The sequence below is a fragment of the Acinonyx jubatus genome, chromosome X (genome assembly GCF_027475565.1).
Source record: "Acinonyx jubatus isolate Ajub_Pintada_27869175 chromosome X, VMU_Ajub_asm_v1.0, whole genome shotgun sequence".
Taxonomy (NCBI): domain Eukaryota; kingdom Metazoa; phylum Chordata; class Mammalia; order Carnivora; family Felidae; genus Acinonyx; species Acinonyx jubatus.
Genome location: NC_069389.1, coordinates 85,142,475 through 85,165,174, shown reverse-complemented (window position 1 = coordinate 85,165,174; position 22,700 = coordinate 85,142,475). Strand labels below are relative to the sequence as shown.

The 22,700-nt window shown below is 42.9% G+C and overlaps 1 protein-coding gene across 1 annotated transcript; it reads right to left on the bottom strand.

The window, feature by feature from the left end:
* Positions 1-1,191: 1,191 nt before the first annotated feature.
* On the bottom strand, positions 1,192-22,527 carry PRPS1 (phosphoribosyl pyrophosphate synthetase 1). Its single transcript, XM_015081646.3, has 7 exons — positions 22,246-22,527; positions 12,458-12,641; positions 11,251-11,349; positions 9,830-9,954; positions 6,528-6,701; positions 3,464-3,623; positions 1,192-2,324 (listed from the first exon to the last, which is right to left on the bottom strand). The coding sequence occupies exons 1-7, from the start codon at positions 22,365-22,367 to the stop codon at positions 2,232-2,234; spliced, it is 957 nt and encodes a 318-aa protein (XP_014937132.2). The 5' UTR covers positions 22,368-22,527; the 3' UTR covers positions 1,192-2,231.
* Between the last annotated feature and the right edge of the window lie 173 nt (positions 22,528-22,700).

The window sequence follows — 22,700 nt, the reverse complement described above, 5'->3', positions numbered from 1 at the left end:
TGTTCCAAGTAACCTCCCTTCCTCTGGTTCTGAGGGTGGGAGGTGAGGGATGTAGAGAACCTGGTGATGCCTTTTGCTCAGAAGCAGTCCTACACCTATTACAGGTATAGCTCCAACTGTGATCGGGCTGCAACTCTGTTCAGCTCCGGTATCTCCTCCTTACACCCCACCAGGTCTGTTCCTGCTGCTATTCCCCAGTTGGGAGTCACTTACCATCCAGGACCCTTGGGTTTCTCCCAAAAAGAAGGGTGGTGGAGGTGCTTATGGAACTCTGCTGAGTGTCACGGGGAATTGAATACTGACCTTCCCCCAGGCACAGGGGCCACAGGTGGGGACTGAAGGCCTTTCCTGAATGACCTTAAAACCTCATTCTAGGAACTGGATTACCCAAAGGGGCCCACAATAGAGTCCAAAAGTTATGGCGCAGCAAGCCCTGATCAATGGGTCCAATGCTTCAGGAAGTTGTGACCGGCAGGATAGGGCACTTGGTTCTCCACGTCAGCTTCTCCCAGAGCACTTGCGGTGAAAGAAGGCTAGCGGGCCAGAGGCACACACTCCATAGCTCATTTCAGTCCCCTTTTGAATCCCTTTTTTTTCAGAACACTCATGGTAAAGTCAACATCCCATTATTCAACATAAAGCACAACCAGAGCAAACAAAAGCAAGAAGCATGTGGCTTCTCCCGAAGTTAAAGAGCGTCCTGATTTGATGATGCACCAAAAAAAATCCCTTCACCTTCTAGAATGCGTTAGCATTCATTCAATTGTACACATTTACCTTCCCCAGTGTTTAATTAGAAGGCCTGAAATTAAATGCCACACATGTATCAACTACTGATGGAGAGAAATGTTACATTTGGCAAAATTGGTTCCAAAATGAATAAATTATAAAGACTACACTCTTCCTCTGAGAAAGCACTTGGATTCCTATTCCCCAGGAATAAGAACGAGAGATCCAGCAGGCCTCACAGGCGCTGTAATTCAGATACAATGCACAGAATCACGTTGTATCTAGTTCTTAGCACACCCCAGACATCTTAAGGTCTGAAGGTTGGATAAAACTGTGGCCAAGGTCTTCTCTTGGCTTAACAATGCAACTGACAGTCTGGAAGCACAGAAGAGTGATCACTGGGCCGTAAGACACCTAGACCAAACCTTTGGCAGAAAGACCGGTACAGATATGATACAGATCCACAATCACACAAAGACACTTTATTAGTTTCCTCTACAAGAGACAGTAAACAGTAACATCAACCTTTTTAACAGAAATCTCAGGTCACTGGAGAGGCCAAATCAATGGGAGGAAGATGAAAATGAGATATTTAAATTAATCTAAAGGCACTACGACCCCACCTAAAACCTACTACCAGGGTGGTAGCGGGCTCAGGAAGATTAAGCTACAGCAGAAACAATCCCATGTAAATGTTAGAGATCACGTAGCAGGGGGTAAGTTTGCTTTCCAGAAGACTGTAGTACAAGGAACATTTGGGCCTGAGAGGGTTATTTGGCCAGGGAAAGGGCAAGATGGCTGAAGGTCAAGTCAAATGTAAAGGAACAGGTACAAAGGAGAATCCAAGGGACACAGTCCCCAAGCAGGGGGTGAAGGATCAGGCTATTTCCTCCCAAGAAGCATTCACTGCCCTGTGTGCTGCCACCCCTCAGGCTCCCCCCGCCCCCAACCAGAGAGCTGCCCACTGGCTCCTGCTTTACAGGACTCAGCAACCAGAGCTGGGTTGGGGCTGCCTAGGGTTCCTGCTGTAATTTAGCATAGACTTTTGAGAGCTTTTCACAGGTTGGGGGTTGGGGGATGGGAACTGGGTCGGCTTTGTCACCAGTGGTTCGGCTTTGTCACCAGTGGTTCGGAACCAAGGAAACCCTGATGAATTCACATGCAAAGTAGTGTGAGCTTCCCTCATCAACTTCAAACACCCCTACAACACAACACCCTCTCAAGCCTGCAATCTTGCAGCAGTTTGGCTGTGGTTAAAGCTGCAAAGCTGCGAGGCTCACAGAATCCAAGAAGCTGGAATGAGACAACGGAGGAAGGAAATCCCAGCAGTGAGTCTCAATCCGTCTTTCTCTAATTTAGGAGAAACGCTAATATACTTGATGTGGGGTGTGGAAAGCTACACTGGAGCAAGCTGGGTTTTCTGCTGGATTTTTCATCAAATGCCAAGGGAGAACAAGGAGCGGGGTTCACTTTATTTGTAAAAAGCCTCAGCAGTAATTCTATTATAAAGGGACATGGCTGAACAGGTAGGAAACGGATTCCCCGTTGTGAGTTCTCCTGATGGCTTCTGCGAGGATCATTGAGATGTCAATCACCTAGGAAAGTGAGAAAATCGGCAGGTTAGGAACACCCAGACAGAGGACGCACCCTTTTGTAGACACTGAGGAGCAGACCTGTGAGGGTCCTTCCTCTTAAAACAGCTGCACTGTGCTATTTCCCTTTGGGAACCACACCCAGCCATTCTGCAGCCTTTTTTTTTTTTTACGTTTATTTTTTGAGAGAGAGAGGGAGAGCAAGCATGAGTCAGGGAGGGGCAGAGAGAGAAGGAGATAGAGGATCTGAAGCAGGCTCTCCTGATAGCAGAGAGCCCGACTCAGGGCTCAAACTCACAAACCCGTGAGATCATGACCTGAGCTGAAATCAAGAGTCAGACGCTTAACTGACAGCCGCCCAGGTGCTCCTCTGCGTTGTATTTTTAGTATCACCACTTAGGAAAGAGTCAAAGTGCTAATGGAGGAAAACCCCTCACTCAGACTCACCAAGGTGGTGGTGGGTTGACATTTACAAATTCTTAGGAATGAAAAAAAAAAACCCATTTAAGCTGGAAAAAAAAATCCTTAAGAAGGACATGGATGCTCCAATTCTACATATTAATTTCAGAAAGCGAATGGACTACTGTACACTTTAATTAAGCAAGGCCTTGTTCTTTTGATACAACAGTACTCGAACTTTAGTGTCTAATTCCTTGGGGAATTAAAACAGTGGCCCCAGGACCTCTTGGTTGTGCACGTCTCAGATGGAGCAAAGGAATCTGCATTTTAACAAGGACCATAGGTAATGAACTTTGTTTCCAGAGCATGCTTTGAGAAACGCTGCCATCCTAAGGGGTGTACTACTGGTTCAAAGGTTTCATGTTATGTCTGCAGGGGCCAACAGTTAATAGCGAGACACACATACTGCAGAGCAAGGACTTGTAAATGTGAGCGGGTATCACAATCACTGAGACAGTCTGTTGAAATGTAGCATCCCTGGCGCTCCATCCTCCAGAGGTGCATCTAGCAACTTGAATCTTAAACCTGATTTTGTTTTCTTACTTTTGGACCACAGATCCTGATGACAGACTGAGCCCTTAAGAGCAAAGCGGGGAGGCTTCAGAACGTAGACACCCAATTCAATGTATGAAACCACCTCCTAAATAAATACTTAGAGTATTTTGCAAGAATTGCATCCTTACCTGTATTTTGGAGCAATGCTTCATCTTATCCTCCTGAGGTATGGTATTGGTGACGACTACTGCTTCAAAGCATGCATTGTTAATGCGGGAAATGGCCGGGCCAGAAAAGATTCCATGAGTCAAGATCGCATAAACTCTGGTGGCTCCAGCTGAGAGAAGTCTAGAGGAAGAAGCAGAGATGCTTTGGATTAATCTCACCTGTCACCACAGGACCTGAGTTCGGGGACAGGAGTGTATTAGTCAGCTTGGGCTGCCATAGCAAAATACCACAGACTGTGTGCCTTCAAAGACAGAACTTTATTTCACAGTCCTGGAGGCCGGGAACCCTAAGATTAATGTGGTGACAGGGTGACCTTCATCCTGAGGCCTCTCCCTGTGGCTTGTTGGCAGCCGCTGTCTCACTGTGCACTCATGTGACCTCTGTGTGCACATATGCGTGGGGTAATCAGCTCTCTGGTGTCTCTGCTCACAAGAGCACTATTCCCATCATGAGACGGTCCCACCCTCGTGACCTCATCTAAACCTAGTGACCTCCCGAAGGCCCCATCTCCAAATATCATCGCACTAGGGGGCCTAGAACCACAACATATGAATTTTAGGAGAGACACAATTCGGTTCACAGCAAAGACAAATATATGGACTAAGAACTGATCTGAATAGGTTTGGATTAACATAGTGAGACTGGTACAGACTGCTATGCTCAAGGAAATCCATCTCCTTTTTTTCCTGGGCACACGGCTGGACTACCTTTCCCAGTATCTCTTGCATAGTTAGGAATGACCATATGCCTTAATTCTAGCTATCAGAATGTGGGCAGATACAACGTACACAACTGGTTGGGCTTATAAAAATCTTCCATGTGTGGGGTGCCTGGGTGGCTCAGTCGGTTAAGCATCCAACTTCAGCTCAGGTCATGATCTCACGGTTCGAGCCCCGCATTGGGCCCTATGCTGACAGCTCAGAGCCTGGAGCCTGCTTCAGATTCTGTGTCTCCCTCTCTCTCTGGCCCTCCCCCACGCATGCTCTCTTTCTCTCTCTCAAAAATAAATAAAAATTAAAAAAAGATTTTTAAAAAAATCTTCCACGGGTGATTCTCCATGCTCTTTTCTCCCTTTCTGGCTGGCCAAAATGGAAATGTCTTCCAAGGTAATCTTGGAAGCCTTATGTTAAAGATGTGGCACTACAAAACCAAAAGAGGAATACTTGCACTGGAGTTAAACCACAAACAAGAACTATCGCATTAACCAACTGACATTTCAGGGAGTTGATCTGTTACAGCAATTAGCATTACCTTAATAATACAAGGACGAAATGAGTTTTATAAATGTATACTCCAGGATCCAAATCAGCAATCATTAAGCACACAAATATTTTCTTAGCCCCTATTATATGCCAGGGCCTGTGCCTGGCACAGACACCCAGAGGTTAAGGAAAAATCATGAAAAACTATGCTGTCCACAGTAATGTGGATTATAAACAATGGGGAGCCACTTAAGGTTTTAAAGGAGAGGAGTGATGGTATCTAGCCTTAGTTTTAGACAGATTCGCAAGAGGGGAGGCAGTGTGAGAGAAGACAGACTGGGGAGGTAAGAGATTGATTACCAGCAGCAGACAGAACAGAGTGAAGGCAGTTTAGAACAGTGCAGGCAAGAGAGGAGAAATAACATGAATGAAGGTGGTAGCAACTAAAATGGACAGTCAAGAGGTAGGACCAGGGTTTCTGGCTTAGGTAAAATATAAATAGGAAAATACTGTATACCCTGGAACAACATGGGGGTTAGGGGTGTCAACCACCCACCCCCATAGTTGAAAATCTGAGCACAACTTTTGACTCACCCAAATCATAACTAATACCCTCCTGCTGACCAGAAGCCTCATCGATAACATAAAGTCCATTCAGACATATTCTGCATGTTATAGTATGTGCTCTATTTTTATTTTATTTAGTTTTATTTATTTAGAGAGAGAGCAAGTGCACAAGTGGGGGAGGGGCAGAGAGGGAGGGAGAGAGAATCCCAAGCAGGCTCCACACTGTCAGCACAGAGCCTGATGCAGGGCTTAGATTCATGAACCATGAGATCATGACCCGAGCCAAAGTCAGACACTTACCCAACAGGCGCCCCATATGCTGTATTTTTACAATAAAATAGGCTAGAGAAAAGAAAATGTTATTAAGAAAATCATAAGGAAGAGAAAATACATTTATAGTCCTCTACTGTATTTATCAAAAAAAAGCACAATAAGTGGACTCACACAGTTGAAATCTGTGTTCAAGGGCCAACTGTATAGTCCTGTCTGTTCAGGCCTATACATTTCTACCTTAATTTGTTTCTTTAAAAAAAAAAACTATCGGGGCACCTGGGTGGCTCAGTCGGTTAAGCGTCTGACTTCGGCTCAGGTCATGATCTTGCGGTCTGTGAGTTCGAGCCCTGAGTCAGGCTCTGTGCTGACAGCTCAGAGCCTGGAGCCTGTTTCAGATTCTGTGTCTCCCTCTCTCTCTGTCTCAAAAATAAATAAACGTTAAAAAAAAATTAAAAAAAAACTATCAAGGGGGTGCCTGGGTGTCTCAATCAGTTAAGCATCCGACTTGGGCTCAGGTCATGATCTCGCAGTTCGTGAGTTTGAGCCCTGCGTCGGGCTCTGTGCTGACAGCTCAGAGCCTGGAGCTTGCTTCAGATTCTGTGTCTCTCTCAAAAATAAATAAAACATTAAAAAAATTAAAAAAAAAACTATCAAAAGTAGAGTATTCAGAGTGATAAGAACATTTTGGAAATACAGCGGTGATAGTTGCACATACTGCAAATGTATCTAACGCCACTGAATTGTACACTTAATGGTCAAAGTGGCAAATTTATGTTTTATATAGTTGAGCACAGTAAGAAAAAAATAACTAAGTGAATCTGGAGGAAAAATAAAATATTCATCAATTGATGCATATTGCAATTCAAGCCTAGGGTAATAAAAACTCCCAAAGATAGTTCTCATCTCCCTCAATTCACCTGCAGATAGCAAGCAGTTAGCTTTTCACTCCTAACCACTGGCCCCACCACCTCTTGGCACTCACTTGTCAGCCGCATGGCAGATCGTGCCACAGGTGTCGGCCATGTCATCTACCAGGATGGCCACCCGATCCTTCACATCCCCCACCAGCACCATGCGGTCTACTTCGTTGGCCTTCTTCCGTTCTTTGTGAATCAGAGCGAAGTCCACATTCAACCGGTCTGCGATGGAGGTCACTCTGCAAGACAGCGGCGCGTTCACAGTTCAAACAGTGTGTGTGTGTGTGTGTGTGTGTGTGTGTGTGTGTGTCTCCTAAAGATGCCAACACAGGGACTAAACAGTGGGTTTGTTTTTCAGGGAGACCACTCTTCGAAACCAAACTGTTCCTGGGGCTGGAAGAAAACAACTCTACTTGACTGGCTTCTCAAAGGCAAACGTCACAAAGCATGTTTTAGAGACTAATGCATCTGTATCCTGAGATTAGTCAGACTTCAATTATAATTAATTCCGGTTTACAGCAGGGGAGAGCCAGATGCCTCACCGGTCCTGGGAAGCAGAAGGATGCTAAGGCACATTCATTTAATAGACTGGCAGCAGAAGGGAAGAGAAAGAAGACTTCCTTTAGCTAATGCCGGGGGTGCACAGACTGTCCCAACTGGATGCACGGATGTGATGAGAAATGAACCTGAGCCTCTGACAGGAGAGGAGTAAGTCCCCAGCCCATTCCAGTGCCTGTGCGCTCACTGCGCTTACCCCCAGTGATCCACCAACTGTCAGTGTCAACTGTACATGGGCACTGAGCTTGGATGTTCCTTTTAGGAGCACTACAAGGAACACTGTACCAATTAATCAGGAAAATGGGACATCTTGCTTGGACAGCCCGAAGGATTGCCAACAAATCAAAATGTCTTATTTTTCTATTACAAAATAACATAAACCAAACTATAAAGTGACACAGAAGACAAATCTTTGATGACAAAGTACCACAGAATTCACTCAGACAGAAATCCATCCCATGTAAATGACAGCACGCTGTTCCAGTAACATGTAGGTCCATGCTCCACTGTGCCATCATCGTGCGTGAAGAAGCCTGTGGTTTGGGTCTTGTTTTTATTTTTTCATTTTAGAGAGAGAGCGAATCTTAAGCAGGCTCCACGCTCAGTACAGAGCCCCACACAGGGCTTGATCCTACAACCCTGGGATCATGACCTGAGCCAAAATCAAGAGTCAGACGCTCAAGTGACTGAGCCACCCTGGTGTCCCAGGTCTTGTTTTTTTAATGCAGCACTGATACAACCAGAGCATTATATCTGATTTCCATTGTGCCTATGGTCACATAACGGAGTTTGTGCTGGACAGGGGAGAGCCTGTGACCATATAATAGAGAACGTGCAAGATCCAAACCACAACCTGAACAGCTTATGTATCCTGATCTAAATGAACCATACCTTGTGTTCCCCATTACTAGAATTGTGTGGGCATAGAACATAAGAATAACCAATCTCCTTGGAATGTTTACTCATCCAAGACAAATGCATGCTCAATTAGCTCAAGCATCCCAGACTGCCCATACTCCATGGCCAACAAAATCAAAGACTGACAGGGGACACCTGAGTGGCTCAGTCAGTTAAGCTTCTGACTTTGGCTCAGGTCATGGTCCCACAGTTCGTGGGTTCTAGCCCTGCATCAGGCTCTGTGCTGACAGGGCAGAGCCTAGAGACTGCTTCGGATTTTGTGTCTCCCACTTTCTCTGCCCCCTCCCCTACTCGCGTTCTCACGTTCTCTCAAAAATAAACATTAAAAAAAAAAATCAGTGACTGACAAAGCAGGAAGGGCTGGAAAAAGTCACTCCCTACACCATGGAGGGGAAAACTCTGTGCAAACCACAATCACACAGGGACCTCTACCTACTCCAAAAACCCTGCCAAGACCAAACTGATAGCTACTCACTCAGCAAATCCTCCACTATGGAAAGAGAATTAAAAACACACACACAGAGTGGTCATGTGGCAATAAGTCACCTACTAAAGGCAGTTTTCCTATACCCAACTTTGGAAAGAAGATCTTGGCTTGATTATTTGTTTCAAGCACGACTATTTTCTAAGTCCCATGGCAAGATGTGAAAATAATGCCCAACAAGTTAAGACAAGTTTGACAACTGCCATTAGGGGGATGCTTTTTCGGCTCTGTCGCTTTTACAGATAATAACTATCGATTACATGAGACTCACAGAGCCACACATCTGGCTGGATAACAGAACTCAAGTGCTCAGCTTATCAGTTCTGTTGGAGTTACTGAAATAAAGAGGTTGTGGACAAACAGTCATTGAAGATTTAAATGGCCTTTAGAAAGACTGGAATTAGCTTTCCCCAATCATCTGTGTTTTGTAGCCTCTTCATTCGATTTCCACAACAAGAAGAACATGTGTCAGATTTTTGAATGCATTACTAATGAGTGATCCACTAAGGAAATCAAGAGCTCTTAGTTGGCACCATGTGAGCTGTGAAGCACTGAAACTGGCAATGCCTGGCAATCAGTTTGTTTAAAATGTTAAGGTCTTGGTTTTAAATATAAAGTTACCACATTTTATTTTCCCTCCTGCTTAATGTCTCAATGCCAGGGTTAACACGGGTCGAACCAACAGCATCATGAGGGGAGTGAAAGCCTATTTGTCCAATAATAGCACATGGTTCAATAGCTGGTGCCATTCACTGGAAACCCCAATTTCCCAGCCTTCTGGATGGGTTCACAGTGGTGTTGCTTGCTAGCTCTGTGGTGCCAAGTTACTAATGCGGTTCAGTCAAGCCTACAACACTGCAACTACTTAAGGACCCCCTCTAGGCTGCCTTGTCTTTCTGTCACTTTCTGGCAGTGACTCAGGTCAGTAAAACTATGTCCAGCTCGTGTCCCAGCTACTGATACACCCATTGTGAAATATACGTGACCCTTGAAAAACATGGGTTTCAACTGTGCAGGTCCACTTATAAATAGATTTTTCTTGATGCAGTACCATGCTGTAAATGTATTCTCTCAACAACAGTTTCTTTTCTCTAGCTTGCTTTGTTGTAATACTATCTATAACACACGTAAAATACGAAGTGTGTTAATTGACTGTTTATGTTTTTGGTAACACTTCTGGTCAACAGCTGGCTATTAGTAGTTAAGTTCTGAGGTGGTCAAAAGTTATATGCGGATTTTGGAGTGCATGGGGCAGGGGGTGGGGAGGTCGATGCCCCTAATCCCCATGCTGTTCAAGGGTCAACTGAACTTAAAAACTGTCACTTGCTAGAAAAATGTCAACTTTCTGACATAGCTGTCTGAAAGATATCCCCAGTACTGTGAGAACAATGCACAGTTTGGCCGTACCTCTTAGCTCCACCAGCATCGGGGGAGACAATAGTGCAGTTCCTCCACTCAGAGATGTTTTCCCTGATCCATTTCAGGACAGCTGGCTCCGCATACAAATTATCCACTGGGATATCAAAAAAGCCCTGTAGAAAGAAGCTGAGTCACTTTTGCTTTCTTTTTGTGCTCTTCGATTTATAAATGACTAATACAAAGAGGATAATAACTGGCCCAAAGAATACCTTCCTGTGACAAACTGATTAGAAGGCATGCTCAGTGTAGCAGATTAAAAATGGCTTCTCAAACCTGGGCTGGCCAAGAGAGTCCTGGCCAAGAGGGGCAAGGCCTGACTTCAGCTAACCCACAACTGACTACAGGACCATGAAAGAGCCCTTGGGAAGAACGGCCAAGTTCAGCCAATACCGCGACTGCCCAGTCAATGTGGAGACCCATGAGGTAATACTTATTGCCTTATTCCATCAAATGTTGGGCTGGTCTGTTAGGGAGCAAAAGCTAACTGTTAAACCAGTTAGAAGACGCTTTGATACGTAAACTTAGTGGAATGTATTTATAATAAATGGTCACAGAGAGTAACTGGTAAAAGATCTCTGTTCTAATACTAGTTGCTACAGATTAGTTGCGTTTCTCAAGAAATCTGTTCCTCTTCGATAAAATGGGTATAATCAGGGGCGCCTGGGTGGCTCAGTCAGTTAAGTGTCTGACTTTGGCTCAGGTCATGATCTCACGGTTCGTGGGTTTGAGCCCCTACATTGGGCTCTCTGCAGTCAGTGCAGACCCTGCTTTGGATCCTCTGTCCCTCTACTCATGTGCATGAACATTCTCTCTCTCTCAAAAATAAATAATAAAAACACGTTTAAAAAATGGTCATAACCACCTACCCTGTGTACCTCACTGGATTGCCATAAGCCTCCAATGATGATTTGAAAGTCCCTTTAAACAGTACAAAATACAAAGGAATGCTGCGTTCCCCTTACTCTGTGTTTATGCTAGAAAGTAGATTCTGATATCTGTGGCTCTAAATTTAATGATGACAAAAACAGTTCCCAATTACTGAGCACCTATCCTGAGTCAGGCATTTATACCATAAATTTAATACTCACAATAACAATGCAGTGCGTGTTCATAGTTAAATAATCTGTGCAAGGTTATAAAGCCAGTAAGTGTCAGCCAGTATTCAAACTAGGTCTGAACCCAAAGTCCATGTTCTTCTCAGAATACCAGACCACCTCCCTTATCCAACCACTCCAAATGACTGAGATGGTAAACAATGCTTAAGGTGAGGATGTTTAAAATGATGTCGATGTCTAGTTTATTTAAGCTGTCTTTGGGCAGGTTTTTGCTTCTGTGCACTCTTAGCATTATAAGCTCTCTCCTCCCCACACCCCCTGCTTTCTAATGCTGAATATTTAGCTTTCAGATACCTGAATCTGAGAGGCATGCAGGTCCATGGTGATAATATGATCTGCGCCTGCTACAGAGAGCATGTTTGCAACAAGCTTGGCTGAGATTGGAGCCCGGCTCTAAATGGAGGGGACAAAAGAAGAAGGACAAAAAACCAAAAAGCCATTTTGAGAAACAATTCATTTGCTCAAGAAACATTTGCTTACTGTGCACCTACTATGTTTACGGCACCATGCTACCAGGAAATTCATAGCAAGTGCCATGGCCATTGACTATATGAGTAAATTGCAATCTAGCACAAATACTAAGTGGAATATCACTTTTCCAAATCAGGATACATATTTCAGAGAAGAAAAATACCTTCCTACCTTTTGTTTTCTTAATGTACATATTTTCAGCCTATTTAAGGGTTTTAATGCTCAATTATTCAAACTAGGCTGACTTAAAAAATCTTTTTCACAAGAATTATTAAAATCTCTTTTGACACATACATACGCAAACCTGTATTGCATCTAACATGTCAAAATTTAAAAGACAGATCACAGAATGGAAATTCTAGTTTATTGTGCAAATTATACCACTTGCTTACTCATCTTGAGGTCAATATTCCAACAACTTCAACCTCCTTAAATGACAGATAAACACACCTGCTGCACGATAAACTAGCAAAGCCCATGCCCTTTATACTCTATAGGAGCACTATAGTCTCAGAATAAAAATGTCTGGCCTTCTCCCAGACATTGTACGTAAAATTTGGGCACTGACTGTTAGAACAGACCTGCAAAGTTTTATACATGTACCTTAACCTCTAATATACCAGATAAATAAGGGGAGATGTGCATGTGTATAATGAGACCAGGTATTCATGTAACTGACTTCAAGTTTTATGATGAGGGTCCCAGAGGATCTACCAGTTTAAAAAATATTCTACTCCACGGTAGCTGGTGCTTAGTCCTCTTGATACAATTAAAAAGTCACAGTGAGCTGAGAGTCACAGATGTATGACGAAGAAATACAGACTACAAAGATGTTGATTTATATAAACCAATCACATGTCAATTGTTTTGAACATTGGGTAATACCTAAGAGAATGTGATTAAAAAAAACAACAATATCCTCTAAATATGTATCTGAGAATTAAGGAAGTTTTTTTTTTGTGACTCTGGGCATGTGCTTCTTCTGATTAAAACAAAAAAAAATTTTTTTTAAAGTAGATTCTGCTCCCACCTTATCCTTCTTGTCCTGCCGGGCATACGGAAAGCATGGGATGACTGCGGTAACCCGGCTGGCTGAAGCGATCTTGCAGGCGTTAATCATGATCAAAAGCTCCATTAGATTGTCATTTATTTCACCACAGCCACTCTGAACAATGTAGACATCCTCTCCACGTACACTTTCGCCAATTTCCACACTACAATGAGAAAGGAACGAAAACAAAAAACAGATTTTAAAGCACCATACTACACTTCTACAGACAGTACAGCCTAAAAAGTATAACTTCCCTACTAGTATGCTATTAATGAGTTCTAGCTGCACATGATCCCCTCAGACTTTGGGAGATCCCCAGGAGGCGCCCCTGTTCCAGAAGCAGTTTACTGCCTCAGTTTACGCCAGTGTACTATACAAATATTACCTATTGTTACATGAGACACGGCATGAAAAAGCCTGCCTAAAGAACTTACAAGTAACCGGACCATAATTTCAGTGAGCTGCCTGTGTCTCATTACGTATAGGAATAGGACATGTGCATGCAAATTGGATACAGAGCCTGTGACTGTCACAATCCACATATAACAAAAGTAGAGAGATCATGTGAGGAATGAATCACACTACTGTTCTATAACGATGCCTTCTATGGAAGCCAGTACCACATCTACCATATTGGCACTTCACTCAACAAACAGTAAATGTTCATATGCCAGTCACTGTGCTAAGTGCCAGGGACACATGGAGAATAAAACAGATGTGGTCCTTGCCTCCATTTTATGCGAACTGTATTCTTTCCAATTAGTATGTCTTGTTTAAAAAATATTCCACAGGAAGTTAATTATGGAGTAGGGCTACACTTAACCATAAAATGAAAGTTTTAATATCCATGCTTGGGTTGTTACCAAGAATAACTTATAATTAAAAAATCATAACCTCCGTGACACCTCAGAGCAACACCATTTCCCCCAATTAATCCTGTAGGTGAGGTGGTGGTATTTGCGCGCGCGTGCATGTGTGTGTTACATAGCGTGTATCAACCAGGAGTAGGTTAGAATTGTGGATAACTCCTACTGATCAAGAGAAAAACTTCAACAGGAGAGAATTCCATTGCCAGAAGCAACTAATATAGGGAGACAGTTATATTTATTCTTTTCCAATTCAAGTAACAATTAATTTTAAAAAGAATGAGGTTGGGTGCATGGGTGGCTCAGTTGGTTAAGTATCCGACTTTGGCTCAGGTCATGATCTCCCCATGGGTGAGTTTGAGCCCTGCATCGGGCTCTGTGCTGACAGCTCGAAGCCTGGAGCCTGCTTTGGAAAATGGGTCTCCGTCTCTCTCTGCCCCACCCCCACTCGCGCTCTGTCTCTCTCTCTCTTAAAAATAAACATTAAAAAAATAAAAATAAAAAATAAAAAGAATGGGGTTAGTTTACATTGTAAAGCAAGACAAATAAAAGCAAATGGTAAAAATCAAACCAGAAACCAATTAGAACAGGGAAACTGAGATTCTTGGTAGCCAGAACAAAGAAGAAAACCCATTAGTTTGGGATATCTGGAGATAAACCTTCTTCAGGCACTGAATTAAAGAAGTATTTTATACTGGGGATCCTTATGTTAAAAGTGCATGATTTGCTCAATAATTAATATCAATAAAGTAGAAAATGGGCAAAATAAACCTGAAGTAAGCAGAAGAAAATTAACCATAAGAGCAGAAATCAATGAAACCAAAAACAATAGAGAAAAACCAATGAAACACAAAGCTGGTTCTTGGGGGAAGGGGAATTTAAAAAACTGGTTAAGCCTTGGGGCACCTGGCTAGCCCAGTCAGATGAGCATGCGGCTCTTAATCTCAGGGTCGTGAGTTCGAGCCCCACATTGGGTGCAGAGATTGCTTAAATAAATAAACTTTTAAAAAAAAATTTTAAAAATGGATGTCTCTAAGATTGACCAAAAACAGCTTCACTAGAGAGTTCTACCAAACATCTGAAGAATTCACACGAATTGTGCACCATCTTTTCTAGAATGCAGATGAGGAGGGAATATTTTCCAATGCATTTTACAAGGCCAGTAGTAGTGAGCCACCAAAAAACCAGACAAAGGCAACATAAGGAAAATACAGAGAGGTGGGTGTGGTTATGACAGGATGGAGCCTTGTGGTGACAGGATGGTTTTGTATTTTGACTGCATCAATGTCCATATCCTGCTTCTTGTGTCACACTACAGTTTTGCAAGAAAACTCTAGTTTGGAATGACTATGGCTGGGAGCTTTGGGAAAACTGGGTAAGGGGTACACAGAACGTCTTGGCATCATATCTTACAATTACCTGTGGATCTACAACTATCTCAAAATTTGACTTGAACACAGAAGCGCATAATCATGCTTTGTACATACTTGAGTAAATAAAGCATTAACTGTGGCCCTCAGTGAAAGCTGAAGTCACAGAAATGTAGCTAAAAACAAAAGCATTTCTGCATTAGGTCAAAGAACCTAGTCCAGTTGTATAATGTTCTGAGAAACTGTGCAATACTGTGAGGGAATCTGGAAAACTCTGGGCTTTTTGATTTGAGAGATAGCTCATCTCAAAAGATTTTTTCCCTAGCTTACTATGTATCAGTTACATGGCCTTCCTTAACATTCCCTGCTCACATCATTGCCTTGCACTTCTTCCCACTTACCTGGGATGCTCTTCCTACAACTAGCTGGTTTATTTCTCAGGACTTCAATCAAAGTATCTCCTCTGACCCTCTTATCAAAAAAACTGACTTCCTGAGAAGCAAAAGATCAAAAGTGACTTAAAAATAATCAACCAATTAAAATATATATATGGACCTTGTCTGCAAACCAATTCGAGCAAACAGAGAAGAAAAGCACCCACAATTATGAGGCAGGGAAATGTGAACACTGTGTATTTGATATTAAGAGATTGCTGTTAACATTTTGAGGCAAGAAAATGGGACTGTGGTTACTAAAATGTACAAGGGCAATATACTATCTAGGCTTGTTTCAAAGTAACTGTGGGTGTGTATGGAAGGGGGAATAACAGATGAAAACAAGATTAAACCAGGAATTGAGAATTGCTGAACTGGGTGATGGGTACCTTGGGGGAAACCACTATACTCTTCTACTTCTGCGTGTTTGAAATGTTTCATAATAAAGTGACCCTCCCCAGTCATTCCCTCACCACTTTAGTTATTATCTTCAAAAACACTTATCATAACTTGTTATCACTTTATTTTGTAAACACTTGTTTATTGCCTGTCTCTTTCACTAGAACATAAGCTCCACAAAGGCAGGGACCAGATTTGTTGCACTCTTCTGTATCCCCAGCTAGCCAGTGCCTCTAGGGCACAAACAATGAATGAATGAATATCCGGCAGGACTAGGATGCCTCTTGGTATCCACTCAAGATACTGTGAACCTTCTGCAGGTGTACTAGTGAGAAAATTTAGAAGACGGACTTCTATCATTCCTCACAAAGTAACTCACTTCACACTAGAGGCAATGGGTCCAACATGTTTCTTTAAAAGATTTTGATAAATCTGTTCATACCCTCTTCACAGATACACAGCTGGCAGAGATTTCATTTTGGGTGGAACTACATACAACCTGTTGGGAGCACCAGAATACGACAGCTACGAAGATTTTTGCAGCAGGATCCTGAAATACTGATACCGAGGCAACAGAATAAATGATATAGCAATTTTGTGGACCCCGGCTTAGCCAAGTTGACATCTGTTAATCACCAAGGTCAGCCTTAAAAAACAATGGACGCTGGGGGAGCCTGGGTGGCTTAGTCAGTTAAGCGTCCAAACTTTGGCTCAGGTCACGATCTCAGAGTTCATGAGTTTGAGCCCCGTGTCGGGCTCCATGCCGACAGCTCAGAGTCTGGAGCCTGCTTGGGATTCTGGGTTTCCTTCTCTCTCTGCCCCTCCCCTGCTGGTGTTCTCCCTCTCTCAAAAATAAATAAAGAGTAAAAAAAAAAACAAAAACAATGGAGTCTGTTGGCAACCTTAACTACGCCAATGCCAAAATTACATTCTGAAGACATTCTTCAAAATTCAAATGGACAAGCAGGAGGGAGCCAGGGAGCACTTTCTGTGAGAGTAACTCCCATGTTTTCCAAAGTGCAGGTCCTAGAATGGCACTGAGCAATCTGGGAGTCACTGGATTTGTGTGGTTATGGAGCGCCTAAAATGTCACTAGTGACAGAGGAACTGAATTGAGATGTGCTACAAGCATACAATACACATTCTATTTATTGTGAAGGTGGGAGAAACAAAAGCAAAACGTATCTCAATTTCAAAGTTGCTTATGTGCTGAAATTATCATATTTTTGGATATACTGGGATAAGTAAAATATACTAAAAATGTAAAAAACACAATGGACAAGGCTAAGTCACACCTCCTGGAGGAGAATGCGCTCTGCAGGTTACTCATTGTGGTAGGCCCAAACAAGAGACAGCGGTGTTTAAGGGACTTCTCAGATCTCCTTCACTAACACTGCCCACCCTTTAAGAAGTTCCAGTCCACAAGAGTCCCTTCTATGTTTTATGGTGCACAACTCCGGGGTCTGGACCAAGTATTTCAAATACCTGTGCAACTTCAAAACTCAAGAAAAATTTAATCCCGCCCACAGGTGTGGGGTGAGCCCCATACCTCACCTCCTTGAGGAAGATCTCCATTTCCTTGGGGGAGAACAAAGGTCAGGCACACTGATTTCCAAGAAAGTCACCTCTATCCTCTACATGTGATATGGAAGGCCTATGGCTCTTATTCCAGTCAAGAACACAGAATATCATCTGTGGTCCAGACATACACTCAACCCAGAACCAGGTGGTGTTGATTAGGAATTTAAACAAAAGCTCCAAGAGGCTAAGAGAAGGGCTAATTATCTATTCCAAAGCTTTGTTTTCAAGTAAGACCAGAAAACAACACATGATGGCTTATCTCTCTTTACAAATGCCTAAACTATCAGAAGTAATATTAAAAACACCCATAATAATTGTTTACATTGTTCCTTATGTTACTCAATATCATTATTTAAGGATCCCACCCATGAAATTCCTAGAATTTTGTGCCTGGATGTATCTAAAGAGTTTCATGATACTCAGTTGGTTAAGCATCTGACTCTTGATTTTGGCTGAGGTCATGATCTCACCATGTGAGATCCAACCGGTGAGATCCAGCCCCTCACTGGGTGTGGAGCCTGCTTAAGATTCCCGGTCTCCCACTCCCTCTGCCCCTCCCCTGCTCATGCTGTTCTGTCTCTCTCGCTCTCAAAAAAAAACCAAAAAAACAAAAAAACAAAAAAACTACATAATCCACTGCAAGTGGCTTTATCCCTTTGGCTACCAGGAAGCCAAGGGATGCAGTTAAAGTAACACTAGACTGCAGTAACTACCTTGTGCCAAATTCTTGGCACAATTATGATAGGCCTTTGTTCTAGAAGGCTTCTGAAGCCTTTAACAAATCGTGTGACTATCATGAAACACTTCAAATCCTTTCTTGAAAGCAGCTAAAGTATTAATTATAAAATTAAATTATCACTGCCAAGTTAAACATGAGAGACCATTTGTTACATACATAGATTTAGCAGAGGTATGCCTTTAAAAATCATACTCTAACATCACATAAGGTTTGAATAATAATTTTTATAAAAGCACCAGCTCACCACCCAACACAATTGCTAGTAACACTTTTGTGTTATCATATTACCCGATGATAGTCAACCAACAGTTCAGCCATTTCCCAAAACCAAATTTAGGACTAAATCCTGAAGCATAGAAAGGTGTTATGACCAGACATGTATCTAGCAACTTGAAAATTTTATTTATTTAACTATATGCAAAATAAAGCAGTGTAAGTAAAACTAGGACACTGCCTTATTTTACTGTGTATTCTAATCTCACTAATCAAGATCAATCTTGCCCCTCCAGTAGTATTATAAGGTACAGACTTTCAGAAAGCCTTAAAATACCTGCAAACTATACTCCTATTATACAGCTTGGTCAATCAATAGTTCAGTGACTCCTCAAAAAATCTTAGTATTATTTCTATGGTTTCCTCTAAGTCTAAGAGATGATAAATTAGGCAGTGATTGATGGTAGAAGAGCTGTGGCTAAAACCTGTTTGCTTTTAATGCAATTTATCAGGTGGAAAGACCTAGTTTAGCAATTTAAAGGGTAACACTCCATGTTCTCTCCCTCTAGCTACTAACGGTATGTTCTCCAAATGGCTTTGGGCCAATCATTCCCCCAATCTTCTGGCAAGGCCAGGCTGGCTATGTCCATCCAATGAGAAAAACAGCTTCTGCTTTATCTTTACTTTAGCATCAGTGCATCCAACCAGCATGGAATGCTAAGAAACACAACAGGAAATAAAGCGAAATCTAAAAGGCGGATAGTCTTCTTAAGAAAATCTCAAGAATTTAGATGGAGACATTGGCATGTGCAAAATGCAAGGGATTAACTAACCAAGGGATTAACTAACCAAAGTTCTTAGGAAAATCGTGGACAATCAAAGTTAAAGTCCTCCCCCCTCTGAGCCTATCCACAGTAACCAAATAAACCAAAGCTATTTCTTGATATTGAAGAGAATCAAAAAAACATCAAAAACTTTAATTTATTCATAAGTTTTAAAAGCCAGATGAGATACTCCATCAACAAAAATTGTAAGCAATAGTACCCAGTATTGGGCAAGTTACTTAACCTCTGAATCTTAGTTCCTTCATCCATAAAATGGGGATAGTAACTTCTCAGCAGGGTAGAGGGGATTAGAAATGTATAAAGTACTTAGCATAGGAACTAGCACCTCTTAAGCACTCATTATACATTAATTACTATTATTTTGATTATTGCCGATGAGAGCAGAAATTGGGTCAACTTTTCTAGAGAGCAAGAGCAGAAATTGGGTCAACTTTTCTAGAGGGCAATTTGGTAACATGTTATCAGTTGCCTGAAAAATGGCATCTACCCCTTAACTTGGTAACTCCCCTTCTAGGGATTTGTCCTAAGGAAATGGACAAAGATTTGTGTTCAAAGGTTTTCATATAAAAGCATTAGTCAACAACAGGAAATATCTACTACTCAGTTATCTAAAATTATGGTAAAACTGTAAGAAGACCAGAACAGCTATTTAAAACCATGTAGACTAAATATTAAGGGGAGAAATTAATCAAAATATATTGCTAAGTGATGAAAGCCATAGATACCTTACATTTTTGGAAAAGTACATAAACATACAAAATATCTGGAAGGTCATAAATCAAAATGTGAACAGCTGATCTTGGGTGGTGGCGGCACTATCTGGGAGGTCTTTTTTCCCCTTTGTCCTCTTCTGTAGTTTCTGCAATACCATCACCACTACTGCTTACCAACATCCACTGTGCATTTATTGGGTTGGACAATGTTCTAATTTATCTCATTTAATCTTCACAATAATTCTATGGGTAGCTATTACTTTACAGGTGAGGCAAAGAAAAACTAAGGTTTCAAATGAAGGTTCTCTGATTCCAGAGCCTGAGCTTCTAATCTCTCTTATTTTTTGTGTGCAATACACCCACCTATATGTATGTTTCCTGTGTAACTGGACAGCAAGGGAGGCTCCTGAGTCGAGAAGTAACGCCACTCTGCTTGAGAGAGCACCAACCCCTGTGACTCTGCCAAATAGCAAAACTGTCTCATTTGAGGATGGGCTCTGCAGTTCTCCATCTGATGACCCAGAGTACCCACTGAGCTGCTCTGTCTATGCCCTTCAGAGCCCAAGAGTCACACAGGGCAGTAGTTACCATTTCTACAGAGCAGAAGAGCCAAAGGTGGGGGTGGGGGATGGAAGAGGGAAGCTCCACGGGCAACATACTCAATTATGTTCAATGAAGATTTCAGAACACCTAGGGAACCAAAAAGCTATTAAGCCTGAAATGAGGAAACCAAACCAGTCAGCCATTTTCCACATTGGGCTTAATCTTAACCAATGTTTCCAAGCATGCCTCTGTCCAGCTGTTTAAAAATGAAACCAGCCTGATTTCAGAAATAGATGGGGATTGCTGATGAATCCAGATCGGTCAGAACACTGAATTGTTCTCGTTCTCCCCCTCTCCCAATATAGTTGCAGGCTCTAGAGTATTGCATTATGACAGAGGGTGAAGGGTTAACACAAAGAAAAATAAGGTCTTTGGATTTTTCCTAGAAGTGTAGGAAGAGGATTTAATAACCATAGTTCTCTAAGGCGGGCAAAAAACCCCTGTAAATGAAAATCATTCTTGTCCCCACCTGTATTGCCACATGCAATGTCTGGTCCTGTATGGTTTCATTATTAGGGTGTCATAATGGTGTGGTCAAAGCTAAAGACAGCAGCTTGGCTAGCCTCTTCTGACTAAGGTATTGCCTAGTTACAGATGGTGTCAGTGTTTGCACTATCATCTGCATCACAACCAGCAGTACAACAATCAAGTATCCAGAAGGAAGCTGTCCACTACAGATGAATGCTTTTATAAGCAGATCTAGAAAGGATAGGGGAGTTACACTTCCATAGTAAGTTTAAAGAAAGAAAAAAAAAGGAAAAAAAAAAGCATTTAGGAAAAAATGTTGAAAGTAACCTTAACTAATTTAACTGACCATTAGACTTGGTGTAAACTTTCCCCTTACTAGATGACTGACTAGATGACTGCATCCGTAAGACTGTGGGCCCAGCTCTGATTTGATCAACAGGACCACAAAACACAAAGTATACCTATCAGAACCAGAAGATTCTACATTTAGGTGGAAGGCACACTGAAAGGATGAAATAACTAAGTTATCTTTTAAGATGGCCCCAAGGTGCAGGAGGAGGTTGGGAGTGGTGGGAGGGAGCACGTTTAATTAGCAAGGCAATGAAAAAAATTCCAGCTGCAATGTACTATGCAATTCCGGTCTTCCACTGTATTATCTTTCCTCCATTATCTTAACACTCTGCGATGAAAACTGTTTCCTAAAATCCTCACAACAGCGCTAAGAGGAGTGGACGAGTTCAGGAGGGACTTTGCTACTGAAAAATACGTTTCTGTATCATCTGTACCAGTACCCGCACTGGGAAAGGTCAAGGATTCCAGAACTAAGGTTCCCCCAAATTTTTGGATGGCTCAAGCTGAGATGCTGGCAATCAGGATGCAGAGTTAATGCATCACTTTATTTGATCAACTAGATTTAACTTAAGTATGGCTCCGATTCTAAAGATGTGAAAAGCCAACGCTTGCCAATCCAAGGGAAGTCCTTAGTAATCATTTTGGCGCCCTCAGTACATAATGTCAATTTCCTTCAAAACGAAATCCAACCGACACCATTTCGAATTGAAAAGCTGCTTCTTAGACTCTAAAAGAAACACCAGGAGGGCTTATTACGCAGTAAGGTTCTCCCAAGCAAGCTGGTCCAAGAGTTAAAGTGAACCCAGTCCAGTCAGGATAGCTCAACAGCGAAGCGACAAAGCCACGTGTCCCCTTGGCCGAGGCTAAGCGTCTTTCCCTTCCCGTAGCTCTAGGCAGCCACTACCCCGCCTTGGGTCCTCCGGCCCTTGACTTCAAACCCGACAGCTTCGCCTCATGCTCCATCTTGACTCCACCCCACCTCACGGTGAGAATGAACGTGACCCTCCCGCGAGAGGTAAAATAACGGAAACAGCCCGTGGGGCACGCTTGCCACAGAGCTGCCCCTTCCCCTTCCCCCTCTCCCTGCGGTCCCTCAGAACTCACGCGGCGGCCCCATCCCCCTACTCTCTGCCTTCCAAGCGGGGTCCCTGCCGCCCCGGGTTGGGGTCCCAACTTCGTCCTTACCAGGTCTCTTGGTTGCTGAATTTCTTAGTCACCACCTTGCCTAGTTCCAGGCCCAGGCGGTCAGCAATTTTCTGGGATAAGTCTTGGTGGGAACTGCCGCTGAAGATTTTAATATTCGGCATCTTGTCCAACCACCCTAGGCACTCTCTGCTCAGCGATCACTGTTGCTGCCGAGACCGGAACCGAAGTCGGCCCACAGAGTCAGGTCCAAACCGCTTCGCGTTGCTACTCCGCCATCTTACATTCCCGCCGGGCGTGCGGCTCTAAATTGCCCACCGCCAGGAAGGCGGGGTCAGCAAAGAAATCCACACCCCGTCCGCCCTGATTAGCTGAACGGGAGCGAGGGGCGGGTCCTCACTGTGGCTCTTGCCTGCCTCCAGTTGTCTCAGGTATTGGCTGGAGGCCACGAAAGGGGCGAGGCTAAGGTATAGCCCCGCCCCCGTAGCCAGGCAGTG